Source organism: Salmo trutta, chromosome 16 (genome assembly GCF_901001165.1).
Source record: "Salmo trutta chromosome 16, fSalTru1.1, whole genome shotgun sequence".
Classification (NCBI taxonomy): Eukaryota; Metazoa; Chordata; class Actinopteri; order Salmoniformes; family Salmonidae; genus Salmo; species Salmo trutta.
In genome coordinates, this window is record NC_042972.1 from 58,720,483 (window position 1) to 58,739,595 (window position 19,113).

Below are 19,113 nucleotides of genomic sequence, written 5' to 3' on the forward strand. Positions count from 1 at the left end.
TGTACTCTGCCTGAAAGAGATCAATTATGCCAACAAAGGGTATCATGGTCTGCTGGCACATTGAACAGATGTCCACAGGCAGAAAGTGTGCAGTGTAGCTCAAAGATATTGCTTTTGTTGTGTTGAACTTGACAGTAACACTTGTGAGGGGGGATTATTCAATTTTTTTACTCAGTGAACTTTACTTTTGCACACATGTAGCCTTGTGCACTTGAGCGATGTCTACTATAGTGGCCACTATAATAGAGCAAAAATGGGATGCTTGTTTGTTTGTGCAATTTTTAGATGTGTGTGTGGTCACACACGTTCTATTATAAAGGCTGTCATGGCTAACTGCAATATTAGTGTGTTGTTTTTTTTTCTCAAGACTTGAGTGTCATTTGCAGTAAAGTCTAGGCAACAAATAACATTGGATTCCTTTGTTTACATGTTTTAGCTGTGTGGTAGGTTCACATTAACCACTTTATTTTACACACAGAGACTGATCATGTACAGTCGTGGCCAAAAGTTTTGAGAGTGACATATTCATTTTCACAAAGTTTGCTGCCTCACTGTCTTCAGATATTTGTCAGATGTTACTATGGAATACTGAAGTATAATTGCAAGCATTTCATGAGTGTCAAAGGCTTTAATTGACAATTACATGAAGTTGATGCAAAGAGTCAATATTTGCAGTGTTGACCTTTCTTTTTCAAGACCTCTGCATTCCGCCCTGGCATGCTGTCAATTAACTTCTGGGCCACATCCTGATTGATGGCAGCCCATTCTTGCATAATCAATGCTTGGAGTTTGTCAGAATTTGTAGGTTTTTGTTTGTCCACCCGCCTCTTGAGGATTGACCACAAGTTCTCAATGGAATTAAGGTCTGGGGAGTTTCCTGGCCATGGACCCAAAATATCGATGTTTTGTTCCCCGAACCACTTAGTTATCACTTTTGCCTTATGGCAAGGTGTTCCATCATGCTGGAAAAGTTTGTCACCAAACTGTTCCTGATGGTTGGGATAATTTGCTCTCGGAGGATGTGTTGGTACCATTCTTTATTCATGGCTGTGTTCTTAGGCAAAATTGTGAATGAACCCACTCCCTTGGCTGAGAAGCAACCCCACACATGAATGGTCTCAGGATGCTTTACTGTTGGTATGACACAGGACTGATGGTAGCGCTCACCTTGTCTTCTCCGGACAAGCTTTTTTCCGGATGCCCCAAACAATCGGAAAGGGGATTCATCAGAGAAAATGACTTTACCCCTTTCCTCAGCAGTCCAATCCCTGTACCTTTTGCAGAATATCAGTCTGTCCCTGATGTTTTTCCTGGAGAGAAGTGGCTTCTTTGCTGCCCTTCTTGACACCAGGCCATCCTCAAAGTCTTCACCTCACTGTGCGTGCAGATGCACTCTCACCTGCCTGCTGCCATTCCTGAGCAAGCTCTGTACTGGTGGTGCCCCGATCCCGCAGCTGAATCAACTTTAGGAGACAGTCCTGGCGCTTGCTGGACTTTCTTGGGCACCCTGAAGTCTTCTTCGCAACAATTGAACCACTCTCCTTGAAGTTGTTGATGATCCGATAAATGGTTGATTTAGGTGCAATCTTAACTGGCAGCAATATCCTTGCCTGTGATGCGCGTTTTGTGCAAAGCAATGATGACGGCACGTGTTTCCTTGTAGGTAACCATGATTGACAGAGGAAGAACAATGATTCCAAGCACCACCATCCTTTTGAAGCTTCCAGTCTGTTATTCGAACTCAAATCAGCATGACGGAGTGATCTCCAGCCTTGTCCTCGTCAACACTCACACCTGTGTTAACGAGAGAATCACTGACATGATGTCAGCTGGTCCTTTTGTGGCAGGGCTGAAATGAAGTGGAAATGTTTTCTGGGGATTCAGTTCATTTGCATGGCAAAGAGGGACTTTGCAATTAATTGCAATTCATCTGATCACTCTTCATAACATTCTGGAGTATATGCAAATTGCCATCATACAAACTGAGGCAGCAGACTGTGAAAATTAATATTTGTGTTATTCTCAAAACTTTTGGCCACGACTGTAGATCATATTCTTTGTTGTTTAATTAGTTAACCTGCATTTCCCCCTAGCAGAGATTGTTGCATGTTTCAGTGCAACAACAAAAAAGTATCAACTTTTTGGGCCCTCACCAGTTTGCATCCCTGAACAAAATGTGGAAATAGTTAAGTGGTCTGAATACTTTCCGAATGCGCTGTATGTGTATTAAACAGTGGTGTAAAAATACTTTAAAGTACTAAAGTAGTTTTTTTGGGTATCTGTACTTTACTTTACTATTTATATTTTTGACAACTTTTATTTCACTACATTCCTAAATGTAGTGTACTTTTTACTCCATACGTTTTCCCTGACACCCAAAAGTACTCGTTACATTTCGAATGCTTTGCAGGACAGGAAAATTGTCCAATTCACACACATCGAGAACATCCCGTGGTCATCCCTATTGCCTCTTATCTGGCAGACTCACTAAGCACAAATGCTTCATTTGTAAATAATGTTTGAGTGTTGGAGTGTGCCCCTGGCTATCCGTAAATTAAAAAAACAAGAAAATCTGGTTTGTTTAATATAAGGAATGTGAAATTATTAATATTTTTACTTTTGATACTTAAGTCAATTTTAGCAATTAACAGTACTTAAGTATATTTAAAACCAAATACTTTTAGACTTTTACTCAAGTAGTATTTTTCTGGGTGACTTTTACTTTTCTATTAAGTAATTTTTTACTTAAGTATGACAATTGGGTACTTTTTCCACCACTGGTATTAAAGTAGTACAAAGTTAAGTAAATTTGTTGGATGCATTTGCTGTTTGTTTTTGTTGTTTCAGGTTATTTTGTTGTTTCAGGTTATTTTGTGCCCAATATAGAGTAATGGTAAATCATTTGTCATTTTGGAGTCACTTTTATTGTAAATAAAATTAATGTTTCTAAACACTTCTACATTCATGTGGATGCTACCATGATTACGGATAATCCTGAATGAATGTAGAATAATAATGAGTGAGAAAGTTAGATGCACAAATATCATACCCCCAAGACGTGCTAACCTCTCACTATTACAATTAGACTTGTATTTTTATTTTTTTCAGGGTGATATGTGGGTCAAACTTTTTCACTCATCATTATTCACGATGTATTCAGGATTATCTGTAATCATGGTAGCATCCACATTCATGTAGAAGTGTATAGAGATTGTATTATTTATAAATAAAAATGTGTAGCTCACTTGTGTACTACCTTCACATAGTTATCTTTGAGATTTCTATGGCCATTCACACTCAGCACTGCAATCCCTTTCAATGCTTTTCTTGCCTGTTTTGCAGTACAACACAAACGGTTGTCAGTGGTCATGCTAAATATATCCCTTTGAACTATCCTGGTTTTGTACACCTACACACTTTTTTTATTAAACTTTTAACTTTCTAATTTAGGAAATAAATTAAGTATTCTATTCAAGGACTAAACTGAAAGTACCAGTTCCTATTCAACTTTTTGTAATTGAAAAGCATTAAGGAGTATTTGAGTTTAGTTCAGATAAATGACTGAATTGAAATGGAATTGACCCCAACCCTGATCTGTAATTGGGTCCAGCTGATCTGAGAGCTGTTGCTATGGCTGTCTAACTAACGAGGGGTCATGGTGTCCTAAAGGCGCAGCAGATGACCAAGATTGAGGTGGAGGACCTGCTGAGGAAGGGGGCGTATGGCGCACTGATGGATGAGGAGGACGAGGGCTCCAAGTTTTGCGAGGAAGACATCGACCAGATCTTGAAGCGCCGCACCCAAACTATCACCATCGAGACAGAGGGCAAGGGCTCCACCTTCGCCAAGGTTAACACTGATCCTTATATCCCTGACTTCTAACCCCTGACCCTAATATCCAGACTGTCAATATCAAGATGGTAGGCAAGGGCTTCGCCAAGGTAAACCCCAACCTTTATACCTCTTACCTCTAAACCCTGACTAATACCCAGAACATGTCCATCCAGACAGAGGGCAAGGGCTCCACCTTCCCCAAGGTAAACCCTTATACATCAGACCATTAACCCCTGACCCATGTCTTGACCATCACCATCCTGACAGAGCTCCACATTTGCCAAGGGTAACTCAATTATAAACCTTACCCTTCAACCTTAGTCTTTTACTTTGCTGGATGGTGATGCTTTGAGATTTGATTACATTGTGCTTAACTACAATGAGGAAATTCAAGTTTGAGTGTCAAGGGCTTTACCTTTGCCAAGGTAAACTCTACCCCTCCCTTATAGATTAAACCTTAATCCTAAAACTATCACAATCCAAGAAGTCTGTAACTATCGGAAGAATGACATGTTAGCCAGTCACCACAAGTTTCAGTTTCCCCTGCTTTACACTCCGAGTGGGTGGTGAAAGGGAGATGCAACTCTCACCAATGTCTGATTTCACACCTTATCAGCACATCTCAGTGTATGTTACTCGCATAGATCCAGTCAGGTTGATGTGTGTGCACGCTTTTGTTTTCCTTGTCATTTCCAGGCCAGCTTTGTGTCTTCTGGAAATAGAACTGACATTTCCCTGGACGATCCCAACTTCTGGCAGAAATGGGCCAAAATAACCGAGCTGGAGATTGACTCCAAAGCAGAGAAGGTAAGGGGAAGGGAGGGGAACTAGGGAAGGGCACTATGGGGCTACCGGTTATCCCTGACCAGGGTGTAGCCGCTCCATGGTGTTGGAGGGACTCCAGAAAAAGCCGGTCCCCCATGTCCCTGCAGATCACTTCGAATGCGGGCTAGAAAAGAAGAGGCCTTGCGAAACAGTTTAAATATCTGGCATTCGTCACTCTGTTGAACAGATGTTGCATTAATGAGTGAGGAAAAAACGGCATGCGAAGCAGAGGGAGGAGGAGAGGCTGCAGTTGAATTAATTCTTTGTGGTGTGTATTACAGCTTGCTGTATGCGTGCGTGTGTGTTAGTGTGCTGCGTATGTATTTTGTGCCCCAGAGAGGTGTGTGTGTGTGTACAGTTGACGTCGGAAGTTTACGTACACCTTAGCCAAATACATTTTAAACTGTTTTTCACAATTCCTGACATTTAATCCTAGTAAAAATTCCCTGTTTTAGGTCAGTTAGGATCACCACTTTATTTTAAGAATGTGAAATGTCAGAATAATAGTAGAGAATTATTTTCTTTCATTTTTTCTTTCATCACATTCCCAGTGGGTCAGAAGTTTACATACACTCAATTAGTATTTGGTAGCATTTCCTTTAAATTGTTTAACTTGGGTCAAATGTTTTGGGTAGCTTTCCACAAGCTTCCCACTGTCACGTCCTGGCCAGTATATAAGGTTAATTGTTTTGTAGTTTGGTCAGGGCGTGGCAGAGGGTATTCGTTTTATGTGGTTCAGGGTGGTGTGTTTTGGTGAAGGGTCATTTGGTTTAAGTATTCCGGGGTTTTTGGGCACTGTTTGGTTTTCAGTTATTCTATGTCTAGTCTAGTATGTCTTTCTATGTCTGGTTAATTGGGGTTGGGACTCTCAGTTGAAGGCAGGTGTTGTCTATCTGCCTTTGATTGAGAGTCTCATATATGAGGGTGTGTTTGCGTTTGTTATTTGTGGGTGATTGTTCTGTGTTCAGCCCTAGGCTTTACCAGACTGTTTGTAGTTGTTTGTTCGTTTCGTTTTGTTATTTTGTATGTTCATTTTTGTAGTTAAATAAAAATCAAGATGAGCATACACGTACCTGCTGCGTATTGGTCCTCCTTCACCGACGACAACCGTGACAGAATCACCCACCACCAAAGGACCAAGCAGCAGAGGAAGGAGCAGACGGCGTTCGAGTTGGACTGGCGGGAGAAGTGGACTTGGGAGGAAATTCTGGACGGGGCCGGACCTTGGCATCAGGCTGGGGATTATCAGCGCCCGCAGTGGGAAATTGAGGCAGCCAAGGCGGAGAGGCGATGGTACGAGGCCAGAGACGCGCTGAGGGAGAAGCACGAGCGGCACCCCCAAGAATTTTTTTTGGGGGGGCACACGGGTAGTTTGGCTAGGCGAAGGAAGAGCCGGAAGCTAGCTACCCGTGGTTATATGGAGGAGCGTATGGGGTGGAGAGCGCTATGTTTCGCTGAGAAGCGCACTCTCACCCATACGCACGCACAGTCCGGTGCGAGTTATTCCAGCCCCTCGCAGGTGCCGTGCTAGAGCGGGCATCCAGCCTGGTAGGAGGATGCCTGCGCAGCACATCTGGTCGCCGGTATGCCTCCGAGGACCAGGCTACCCAACTCCCGCTCTACGCACGGCTACCATCAGGCCCCTGCACAGCCCAGTCTGCCCTGTACGAGCACCCCGCTCGTACAGGGCTACTAGTTCCATCCAGCCAAGGCGGGTTGTGCAGGAGGTAAGATCTAGACCGGCTGTGCGCCTCCATAGCCCTGGGTTTCCAGCTCCTGTCTCTCGTGCGGACCCGGAAGTGCGTCCACCCAGTCCGACTCGTCCTGTTCCCGCTCCCCGCACTAAACTGCAAGTGCGTAAACCCAGCCTCGCCAGTCAACAGTCGTCAGAGCTGCCCGCCAGTCAACAGTCGTCGGAGCTGCCCGCCAGTCAACAGTCGTCGGAGCTGCCCGCCAGTCAACAGTCGTCGGAGCTGCCCGCCAGTCAACAGTCGTCGGAGCTGCCCGCCAGTCAACAGTCGCCGGAGCTGCCCGCCAGTCAACAGTCGCCGGAGCTGCCCGCCAGTCAACAGTCGCCGGAGCGGCCGGACTGCCCTGAACTGCCGGAGCGGCCGGACTGCCCTGAACTGCCGGAGCGGCCGGACTGCCCTGAACTGCCGGAGCGGCCGGACTGCCCTGAACTGCCGGAGCGGCCGGACTGCCCTGAACTGCCGGACTGCCAGACTGCCCGGAGCGGCCGGACTGCCCAGACTGCCCGGAGCGGCCGGACTGCCCAGACTGCCCGGAGCGGCCGGACTGCCCAGACTGCCCGGAGCGGCCGGACTGCCCAGACTGCCCGGAGCGGCCGGACTGCCCAGACTGCCCGGAGCGGCCGGACTGCCCAGACTGCCCGGAGCGGCCGGACTGCCCAGACTGCCCGGAGCGGCCGGACTGCCCAGACTGCCCGGAGCGGCCGGACTGCCCAGAGCGGCCGGACTGCCCGGACTGCCCAGAGCGGCCGGACTGCCCGGACTGCCCAGACTGCCCAGACTGCCCGGAGCGGCCGGACTGCCCAGACTGCCCGGAGCGGCCGGACTGCCCAGACTGCCCGGAGCGGCCGGACTGCCCAGACTGCCCGGAGCGGCCGGACTGCCCAGACTGCCCGGAGCGGCCGGACTGCCCAGACTGCCCGGAGCGGCCGGACTGCCCAGACTGCCCGGAGCGGCCGGACTGCCCAGACTGCCCGGAGCGGCCGGACTGCCCAGACTGCCCGGAGCGGCCGGACTGCCCAGACTGCCCGGAGCGGCCGGACTGCCCAGACTGCCCGGAGCGGCCGGACTGCCCAGACTGCCCGGAGCGGCCAGACTGCCCAGACTGCCCGGAGCGGCCGGACTGCCCAGACTGCCCGGAGCGGCCGGACTGCCCAGACTGCCCGAGCGGCCGGACTGCCCAGACTGCCCGGAGCGGCCGGACTGCCCAGACTGCCCGGAGCGGCCGGACTGCCCAGACTGTCCCGAGCGGCCGGACTGTCCCGAGCGGCCAGAGCGCCCGGACTGTCCCGAGCGGCCAGACTGCCCGGACTGTCCCGAGCGGCCAGACTGCCCGGACTGTCCCGAGCGGCCAGACTGCCCGGACTGTCCCGAGCGGCCAGACTGCCCGGACTGTCCCGAGCGGCCAGACTGCCCGGACTGTCCCGAGCGGCCAGACTGCCCAGACTGTCCCGAGCGGCCAGACTGCCCAGACTGTCCCGAGCGGCCAGACTGCCCAGACTGTCCCGAGCGGCCAGACTGCCCAGACTGTCCCGAGCGGCCAGACTGCCCAGACTGTCCGAGCGGCCAGACTGCCCAGACTGTCCCGAGCGGCCAGACTGCCCAGACTGTCCCGAGCGGCCAGACTGCCCAGACTGTCCCGAGCGGCCAGACTGCCCCGACTGTCCCGAGCGGCCAGACTGCCCCGACTGTCCCGAGCGGCCAGACTGTCCCGAGCGGCCAGACTGTCCCGAGCGGCCAGACTGTCCCGAGCGGCCAGACTGCCCCGACTGTCCCGAGCGGCCAGACTGCCCCGACTGTCCCGAGCGGCCAGACTGTCCCGAGCGGCCAGACTGCCCCGAGCGGCCAGACTGCCCCGAGCGGCCAGACTGCCCAGACTGTCCCGAGCGGCCAGACTGCCCAGACTGTCCCGAGCCGCCAGACTGCCCAGACTGTCCCGAGCGGCCAGACTGCCCAGACTGTCCCGAGCGGCCAGACTGCCCCGACTGTCCCGAGCGGCCAGACTGCCCCGACTGTCCCGAGCGGCCAGACTGTCCCGAGCGGCCAGACTGCCCCGACTGTCCCGAGCGGCCAGACTGCCCCGACTGTCCCGAGCGGCCAGACTGCCCCGAGCGGCCAGACTGCCCCGAGCGGCCAGACTGCCCCGAGCGGCCAGACTGCCCCGAGCGGCCAGACTGCCCCGAGCGGCCAGACTGCCCCGAGCGGCCAGACTGCCCCGAGCGGCCAGACTGCCCAGACTGTCCCGAGCGGCCAGACTGCCCAGACTGTCCCGAGCGGCCAGACTGCCCAGACTGTCCCGAGCGGCCAGACTGCCCAGACTGTCCCGAGCGGCCAGACTGCCCAGACTGTCCCGAGCGGCCAGACTGCCCAGACTGTCCCGAGCGGCCAGACTGCCCAGACTGTCCCGAGCGGCCAGACTGCCCAGACAGCCTGGAACGGCCTGAGCCGGAGCCACCTCCAAAAATAGGTGGGTTGGGGAGGGGGGGTGTAGCACAGTGCCATCGTTGACGGCAGCCACCCTCCCTTCCCTCCCTTTAGTAAGGGGGAATTTTTCTTTTGGGTATTGTTTGGGGTTATTTTTTTTGTTAAGGTGCTTCCGGGGTAGCACCTTTAAGGGGGGGGTACTGTCACGTCCTGGCCAGTATATAAGGTTAATTGTTTTGTAGTTTGGTCAGGGCGTGGCAGAGGGTATTCGTTTTATGTGGTTCAGGGTGGTGTGTTTTGGTGAAGGGTCATTTGGTTTAAGTATTCCGGGGTTTTTGGGCACTGTTTGGTTTTCAGTTATTCTATGTCTAGTCTAGTATGTCTTTCTATGTCTGGTTAATTGGGGTTGGGACTCTCAGTTGAAGGCAGGTGTTGTCTATCTGCCTTTGATTGAGAGTCCCATATATGAGGGTGTGTTTGCGTTTGTTATTTGTGGGTGATTGTTCTGTGTTCAGCCCTAGGCTTTGCCAGACTGTTTGTGGTTGTTCGCTCGTTCTCGTGTTTTTTTGTTATTTTTTGTACGTTCATTGTTGATAGTTAAATAAAAGTCAAAATGAGCATACACGTACCTGCTGCGTATTGGTCCTCTTTCACCGACGACAACCGTGACACCCACAATAAGTTGGCCCATTCCTCCTGACAGAGCTGGTATAACTGAGTCAGGTTTGTAGCCCGCCTTGCTCGCAACCGCTTTTTAAGTTCTGCCCACAAATTGTCTTTAGGATTGAGGTCAGGGCTTTGTGATTGCCACTCCAATACCTTGACTTTGTTGTCCTTAAGCCATTTTGCCACAACTTTGGAGGTATGCTTGTGGTCATTGTCAATTTGGAAGACCCATTTGCGGCCAAGTTTTAACTTCCTGACTGTCTTGAGATGTTGCTTCAATATATCCACATAATTTTCTATTTTGTGAAGTGCACCAGTCCCTCCTGCAGCAAGGCACCCCCGCAATATGATGCTGCCACCCATGTTCTTCGGCTTGCAAGCATCTCCCTTTTTCCTCCTTTTTCCCTTTTCCTCCAGATGGTTATTATGGCCAAACAGTTCTACTTTTGTTTCATCAGACCAGAGGACATTTCTCCAAAAAGTACGATCTTTGTCCCCATGTGCAGTTGCAAACCGTAGTCTGGCTTTTTTATGGCGGTTTTGGAGCAGTGGCTTCTTCCTTGCTGAGCGGCCTTTCAGGTTATGTTGATATAGGACTTGTTTTACTGTGGCTATAGATACTTTTGTTCTTGTTTCCTCCAGCATCTTCACAAGGTCCTTTGCTGTTGTTCTGGGATTGATTTGCACTTTTTGCACCAAAGTACGTTCATCTCTAGGAGACAGAACGCGTCTCCTTCCTGAGCGGTATGACGGCTGCGTGGTCTCATGGTGTTTATACATGCATACTGTTGTTTGTACAGATGAACATGGTACCTTCAGGCGTTTGGAAATTGCTCCCAAGGATGAGCCAGACTTGTGGAGGTCTACAATTGTTTTTCTGATGTCTTGCTGATTTCTTTTCATTTTCCCATGATGTCAAGCAAAGAGGCACTGAGTTTGAAGGTTGGCCCTGAAACACATCCACAGGTACACCTCCAATTGACTCAAATGATGTCAATTAGCCTATCAGAAGCTTCTAAAGCCATGACATCCATTTTCTGGAATATTCCAAGCTGTTTAAAGGCACAGTCAACTTAGTGTATGTAAACTTCTCACCCACTGGAATTGTGATACAGTGAATGATCTGTCTGTAAACAATTGTTGGAAAAATTACTTGTCATCCACAAAGTAGACTTCCTAACCGACTTGCCAAAACTATAGTTTGTTAACCTCGCTAGGGGAGGTGGGACGAAATCGTCCCACACTATTCAACAGCCAGTGACAAATCAGAGCGCCAAATTTAAAACCACAAAATGTCATAATTCAAAGTTCTCAAACATAGGACTATTTTACACCATTTTATAGATACACTTCTCCTGAATCGAACCACGTTGTCTGATTTCCAAAACCAACATTTTAGATTATGTTAGGAGAGTACATAGACACACATAATCACACAGCCATTTTCCAAGCAAGCATATATGTCACATAAACCCAAACCACAGCTAAATGCAGCACTAAATTTTGATGATCTTCATCAGATGACACTCCTAGGACATTATGTTATACAATACATGCATGTTTTGTTCAATCAAGTTCATATTTATATCAAAACCAGCTTTTTACATTAGCATGTGAACTTCAGAACTAGCATACCCACCGAACACTTCCGGTGAATTTACTAAATTACTCACGATAAACGTTCACAAAATACATAACAATTATTTTAAGAATTATAGATAGAGAACTCCTTTATGCAATCGCTATGTCTGATTTTAAAATAGCTTTTCGGGCGAAAGCACATTTTGCAATATTCTGAGTACATAGCTCGGCCATCACGGCTAGCTAATTTGACACCCACCAAGTTTGGGACAACCTAAACTCAGAATTACTATTCGAAAAATTGGATTACCTTTGCTGTTCTTTGTCAGAATGCACTCCCAGGACTTCTACTTCAACAACAAATGTTGTTTTGGTTCCAAATAATCAATAGTTATATCCAAATATCGCCGTTTTGTTCGTGCGTTCAGGTCACTATCCGAAGGGTAACGCGCGAGCGCATTTCGTGACAAGAATTTTCTAAATATTCCATCTATTTTTATGCTACTTTTCTCGTAAAATAGTGATAATATTCCAACCGGGCAACGTTGTATTCATTCAAAGGCTGAAAGAAAAAAATGGAGAAGTCTCGTGAACGCGCATCTCCAGTCTCACTGTCCCCAGGCTGACCACTTACAAACTCTGCTGCGGTACTTTGTCCAGAGACAGCAGACACCCCATTCCACTTTCTGGCGGCTTTAGAGAGCCAATGGAAGCCTTAGTAAGTGTCACATTACAGCACAGATGCTGTAATGTCGATAGAGATGCAACAGAAGGACAACAAATTGTCAGACAGGGCACTTCCTGTATAGAATCTTCTCAGGTTTTGGCCTGCCATATGAGTTCTGTTATACTCACAGACACCATTCAAACAGTTTTAGAAACTATAGAGGGTTTTCTATCCAAATCTACTAATTACATGCATATTCTAGTTTCTAGGCAGGAGTAGTAACCAGATTAAATCGGGTACGTTTTTTTATCCGGCCATGAAAATACTGCCCCCTATACCACAACAGGTTAACAAGAAATTTGTGGAGTGGTTGAAAAACGAGTTTTAATGACTCCAACCTAAGTGTATGTAATCTTCCGATTTCAACTGTATGGGTTACACTGCACTGTATGTTAGTAATATACGTTTTTTGGGGCCTGAGTATGTGGTGTTAGCAGTGCGTGTACACTTATGTATAGGCCTACATCTTGACTTTTCTGCTCATGGTTTTGTTTGGCATCGTTACACAGTATGGCATGTGTTTGGGGTGTGTGTGCTGTGCATGGGTTCGTATAATGTCTGTATGGTTAGATGAACTGTGTGTCCATAAAACCTGCAGTAAAGCCTGAATATGAACTACCACCCCCTCTCCCTCACAGGAGAGCCTGGTGATTGATACGCCTCGTGTGAGGAAGCAGACGCGTCACTACAACTCGTTCGAAGACGACGAGCTGATGGAGTTCTCTGAGCTGGACAGCGACTCAGAAGAGAGGCCCTGTCGCACCCGCCGCTTCAGCGAGAGGAACAGACGCTACCTCCGCGCCGAATGCTTCCGCGTCGAGAAGAACCTGCTCATATTCGGGTCATTTTATCACATCTAACATTCCCCAGTCACACTTTCATTGTGTCTTACTGTAATAATTATTGTGAAATGTAAGTGCTCTCTCACTGGCTTAAGTACCCTCAAATTGTACCTTAGTAAGCACTTTTACTGGCTACTGCGGAGTTAGTGGGCCAGTGTTTCCCAATCATCTCCTTGAGTAACCCTCAGTCAGTACCATTTATTTGACATATTCCGGGACTAGCACAACTGATTCAATTGGTCAACTAATCACCAAGCCCCTCATTAGTTGAATCAGGCGTGCTAGTTGTGGAATACATCAAATACAGTCCCTGCCAAATATATTGGCACCCCTGCACTTTTTTTTAAAGGCCCAGTGCAGTCAAAAATGTGATTTTCATGTGTTTTATCTGTTTTTCCAGCTCTTTTATTGTAAGAGCTGTTAGTTAGAAAAGACCACCTGAATTTCAGCCTGTTTTGGTGGGATGGAGTTTTGACCAATAGAAAAGAGGGTTCCAAACCACTCTGCCAATAACGGGTCGTTTTAATGTTTTCCCCTCCCCACTCAGACCACATCTATTTCTTCTAAAATAAGTTGAAAAAACGTTTGGTCTCCACACCTTGTTAGGGGATTTTAAACGTCGCAGAAACAATTGTATTTTAATTTACCTTAAGTTTAAAAAAGATATATATATTTAGAAAAATAAAGATATGGGAAAAATTATTGGCACCCTGAAGCTAGTACACAGCCTTTGCCCAAGATATTTGCAAACAAACACTTCTTGTAGCCATCAATGAGTGTGCTGCAATTTGGCCCACTCTTTGGCATCAAACTGCTGTAATTCTTCTATGTTTGAGGGGTTCCCTCCACCAACTGCTGTTTTCAGATCTGTCCATAGCATTGGTGGTCGGTGCTGTTTAAGATGAGGGAGGACGATTATTATTTTTAATGAGAATGGCCTTATTTCTATTACAACATATTGGATGACTGTCATTCATATTCCATTCACCAAGCTCAATGTAACATCAACAGGTTTAGGCTACTACAGGATACTGAAATTGTCCCTATACCCATTATGAGGTTGCTACAACCTAGCCTATGAATGAAAGTTTAGAACATAGGTGCAAATGTCAAAATGTGTGAAATTAAGTTGACAGAAAGTGACACATTCAATAACACCTTGCACACTCTTGCCTGTGTCGTGTCTTTGGGTACCATTAAACTGAAGACATGTTTATCATTTAACTCCCTGTAATTATTATCACGCGATTAATCGTTTAATTGTAATTAACTAGGAGATCGGGGCACCAAGAAAAATATTCAGATTACAAAGTTATAATTTTCCTAATATAACTTTCCTATATTATAATATAGGCCGATTATCTTCTGGTTTAAATGGTGTATTTTACCTCGAGTCCAGTCTCATTCCAAACGTCGTAAATTGTTGTATCTGCACGAACCCAGTCTTTACTAAAATCATCCATACATCAATTGTCTTAAAATAATTTATTTACTACACTAAGTAATTAACAGAAAACATACAAACAGTAATTATCGTCACAAAGTATTGGTATAGTAATGTGCCCTAATGGGCTAACAGGCAGGTCGGCCTGTTGAACAATGGATCATAAAACTCAGCTGAGGATGCACACCTACAGAGTTCATTAATATTACAATTGACAATTGAACGCTCACTCATTCGGGAACAATTGCAATCAATATATATTTACGCTCAGTGTCGTCGGGATCCTTGTTGAAGAGTTCTGTTCTGATGGAGAGTTTTCTCTCTCTCTCTCTCTCTCTCTGGGTTAGAATGGATCTTTCAAAGCGACATTCATTAATGTCGTTATAGAATGGATGTTTCGTTGGTCTTCGCGTTTGATATAATTTACTTAGCTGCAAACTAATAATTAATATCAAAGACTTGTTCTTATTCTGTCGATCTCGATAGTCTAAAAGTTAACCACGTGGTGTAGTTCACTTTCAGTAGAGGAATTGGATGGTAAAACCTACTGGCCATGGAGTGCAGGCCTGGTCTTAAGAAAGTAAATCAGGGTGGGTTTTTTTATAGGTGACCCTGGAACAGGCTTGTCAAATGACGCCTGGTCCTGTATGTGTCCCTGGGGGCGTGCCTATGACTGAGTTAGACTTGGTTACAGAAATACAATTCTATCACATTTTATACAACCATTATGATGCAAGTCTCATCGCTGAGGCTATTATATAAACAGTTTTATGGTAATATGGCTATATTGTCTCTTCTGAGTATCACAAAATTGTACCAAGCGGACCAGTTCGTAGCTGGACTCTTCACCAATCTTCCATACCTTCTCCAGAACATAAAATGTCGTTCGGTTTTCCAATTCTATGAGTTAGAGAGACAAAGGAAATTCTTCCATGAAACGTGGTAGGAGATTCTCCTCTTAGAATTTTTACAACCCTTTCACACAGGGCCTGGGTGGGGGTGCAAGGTTGGGGGATGGTACAAAGGGGAGGGGGTCAACTGTCCTCCCTGTACTCAGAGGCCAACGTCATGACACCTGCATATAGCTGATCTAGGGCGTAATCATTAGTCCAATAGTTGCAAACGAGTTTCTATTGGACAAATTCAGGTATGTTTTTACCCGCTTCGTTCCGTTTGCTTCTGTTTTAAGAAACATTTTTAAACAGAATCGGTGGAATGAATACACCTCGGATCACACGCAAACTTTCATAGCAGTCATACAAACAGCATGATCACTTTGATCGTTGTAGCTATAATTCCTTCTCGCGTCTACGAGTTCTCCTCTCACCTTTTTCCCTTCACTTGCGGACTTCAGTGCACATCAACGGTCTGTGGCCAGGCGAAAATACCATTCCAAGCCAAACCTTCATATCATAACCGCTAACCACTACACACAGCCTACATAGTTGTCACCATAGTCTACATAGCTACTAGAACTAACGCGTTAGTAAACCCTCTGCAATCTTGCAGTACACTCAGCAAGCAGTTTAGCAGTTACACCTGCAGGCCCCCAAGCTTACCTTGGAAGAGTTCCTGTGTTGGAAAGCCAGCTAGCTAACATAGCATCCCTCTCTGTTTGAGCCGGATGCTTGAGTAGACTAAACTAGCTGCTTTCGCTAGCTAAGTGAAAGTAAAATAAGAAATACAATGAAATATAGCTGCTGCTCTCTTGCTTCATTTTTTAAGAAATTAATTTGTTCAAAACTGTTCAACTATTGTCTTTTGAGTCAACTCCTCACCAGCATTATCAAACCTCCCCATGTTTGATTGTAGGGAGAGGGTGTTATTTTCATTGAATGCTTCATTTGGTCATCGACAGCTGATCTGTATTGCCAAAGAGCTCTAATTATGTTTCATTGGTCCAAATAAATTTTTTCCCCTGGATTTAGGCTTGTTTAGGTGTGTTTTGAGAAGTTCAATCAGGATTTATTTTCTCCTTTATTTGTGGGTTCTTCCTATAACCAACAACCAAATTTAAGCTTTCAAAGAAATGAACACCCTCCCTACAATCAAACATGGGGAAGTTCGATAATGCTGTGGGGTTGCTTTGCTGCTTCTCGTACTGGGGGCCTTGAACGTCTGCAAGACCTCATGATATCTGCAGATTATAAATGTTTTTTGGAGTGCAATGTTCAGCCCAGTGTCCAAAAACTAGGTCTCTGTTCAAGGTTGGTCTTCCAGCAGGACAAAACAAACTAAACACACATCAGAAGCACCCTTGAATGGTTCAAGATGAACCAGCGAAGAGTCCAGATCTGAATCACATCCATAACCTATGGCAAGAGCTGAAAACAGCAGTTGGAGGGCACCCCTCAAACATTGACGAATTAGAGCAGTTTGCTGCTTAAAAGTGGGCCAAAAACGCAGGCTCTGCAGCCAAGTACTAGCTCCGTGGTGCCAGTAATTTTGTCCATTTGTCTTTATTTTCAAAAGTAAAATTGTAAGCAATTTTTTACAACTTTTTTTAGAAGAAATATGGAATTCTTTAAGAAAAGTGCAAGGGTGCCAGTATGTTTGGCTGCAACTGTATGTGGCACTGGCTGGGGGTATTCAAGGAGTTTTACTGTATCCCGGCGACTCTGACACTTTTTTGTGGTGTATCTGTGCTCATGCCACCCGCTCCATCTCTCTGCGTGTGTCCACACAGCTGGGGTCGCTGGAAGGACATCCTGACCCACGGGCGCTTCAAGTGGCAACTGGCTGAGCGTGACATGGAGGTGCTGTGCCGGGCACTGCTGGTCTACTGCGTGCGTCACTACATGGGCGATGACAAGATCAAGAGCTTTATCTGGGACCTCATCACACCTGCCAAGGATGGCCATAAACAAGACCTGCAGAACCATTCTGGTGAGAGATTCACTTACATCACCTACAAACAAGCTGCCATTCACTCATATGTCCGTGGGAGGAAAGAGGACTGGCAAAATGGTTATGTTGACAACACTCAAATGAATAAACAAGGTCTGAAAAGCAACTTGTAGTGCCAGAGTTTCTCATAGTGGTCTATAAAGCAGATTCCAGACTAAATGGCCCCTGGGGGCTTGAATCCTTGCTCAGCATCTTGTACTACTCGTACTACATCTTGTATCGACTCTTATCTATCCCTTAAGCAATCCTCACCTTTTTGTTAATTTGAGTTATTTGATGACTCCAAATAACTGTAGCCATAGCTCCAACTCTGATCCCCAAATATGTGCTTTAATGTGGACTGGTGTGCTACTGATGATTGCTTGATGTAAGATGATTGCTTGGTATTGCTCAAACCCTACCTTTCCTCAAGCAGGCCTGTCGGCCCCAGTGCCCAGGGGACGCAAGGGTAAGAAGCTAAAGAACCAGCTGAGCGTGCCCGAGATGAAGCATGCAGACTGGCTTGTCAACTGCAACCCAGAGGTAGTGCTACAGGATGACAGCTACAAGAAACACCTCAAGCAGCACTGCAACAAGTGAGTCCCCCATTTCTCACAATTCACCTTCAGCTGTTGGTGAACCTCGTCATGTTCTCCTCTGACTAATAGGATTCCTAAGGTTGCTAAATCTACAAAGTCTAGCTTGAAAAGAAACATACAAAATCGAGATTTGTTTGAAATTATAATTTGAAGTGCTGAAGCCAAGGGAGTTTTATGCTGATTTACTTTTTGTGCTAGATTTACTTAGCATTTGCTCCTTTTTTAAGTTTTATGTTTTAGCTTTGTATGTTTTACCTCTTCCTGAAAAAACGTGTGCAAACTTTGCAACTGGTAAAAAAGTTGCTGTGTCCATTAACAGAACGATGAGTGGTCCATGTGTTATGTTATGTGTCATGTTGTGCCAAGGGTACTTCTGAGGGTGAGGATGCTGTACTACCTCAAGGCTGAGGTCCTGGGAGAAACTGCTGCTCAGTCCCTGGAGGGCATCCCTGCCAGGTACTGAGTGGGCACCATGAGGGCACCCATTAATCATGCCACTTACTATATACACTGATGAACTTGTTGATACATGAAGGGCTAGTTCCTTGAACCCAGATGATGCCTATTCCTGTACTCAAAAGCACTTTCATTGCAGATTCTCCATTGAGCATGCTTTTTAATCCAGAAGTAGGACAATCTTGTCCGGGAAACCAGCCCAAAGTATATGGCTGATTTCTTTGTGTGTGTAATCTGTGCAGTAAACTGGAGGTGGCACTGCCTGATATTGACTACATCGAGATCCCAGCAGGCTGGTGGGATGCAGAGGCGGATAAGTCTCTCCTCTTAGGAGTGCACAAACACGGTAATCCTTTAGTCTAGTGTCTCCTGCTTATCAAGGCCCTAATTTTGTCAATTTCAAAGGATCTTATGTCAACCTTGGTCCTAGAGAATTTCAGGGTGTGCAAGTTTGGATCCAGCACTAAAACACCTGAATCAACTAATCTAAGTCCTGATGATCAGTCGATTAGCTGAGTCAGGTTTTAAGCCTGTAGCTCGCTCTGTAAATCTTGGATCAGGATTGGTAATTACTGGCCTACCGTATATCAGTTATTGGTCATTGATTAATTGATTATACATTTGAAATTGATAGTACATTTAAGTCTAAAGCCACTTCCATCATCACCATCTGCGCACAGTAACCCTGGCTCCTGGTGTGTGTGTCCTCAGGATATGAGCGATACAATGCCATGCGGGCCGACTCAGAGCTATGCTTCTTGGAGCGGGTGGGCATGCCTGACGTCACGGCACTGTCAGCCGAGCAGAGTGGAGGAGAGGTGGTGGCTGACCTCACAGACAGGCAAGAAACCACCCCCACCTTACCGTAGGGCACAAGTCTGATTTTAAAGGATTGATCCCAAAAAACAGCATACAGTAATATGAACATCCACAGTACCAAATCTCAGGTGCTGTGTACAAATATGAATGTCAACCAATGCCTTTAAGCCCCAAAATTGAATGTATCAGCAATACCTCGATCTAGTTCCCCTAAATATATTAATAAATCCTGGGTGGTCATGCTGAGTCTGGTGATGGAGAA

At 46.4% G+C, this 19,113-nt stretch overlaps 1 protein-coding gene across 10 annotated transcripts in view; it reads left to right on the forward strand.

Moving 5' to 3' along the window:
- Positions 1-19,113, forward strand: part of LOC115151114 (chromodomain-helicase-DNA-binding protein 6) — a 98,284-nt gene that overhangs the window by 63,938 nt on the left and 15,233 nt on the right. For 9 of the 10 annotated variants that reach the window (XR_003867216.1, XM_029695113.1, XM_029695112.1 and 6 more), the window contains 8 exons: positions 3,670-3,849; positions 4,531-4,641; positions 12,444-12,646; positions 16,778-16,977; positions 17,414-17,573; positions 17,943-18,032; positions 18,275-18,378; positions 18,744-18,873. Coding sequence is in view for 9 of the 10 variants with exons in the window: in XM_029695113.1 (XP_029550973.1) it covers positions 3,670-3,849; positions 4,531-4,641; positions 12,444-12,646; positions 16,778-16,977; positions 17,414-17,573; positions 17,943-18,032; positions 18,275-18,378; positions 18,744-18,873 (1,178 nt within the window). In the remaining variant the exon portion in view is untranslated. The remainder of the gene's footprint in view (positions 1-3,669; positions 3,850-4,530; positions 4,642-12,443; positions 12,647-16,777; positions 16,978-17,413; positions 17,574-17,942; positions 18,033-18,274; positions 18,379-18,743; positions 18,874-19,113) is intronic. The other variant, XM_029695107.1, reaches the window with a different exon arrangement.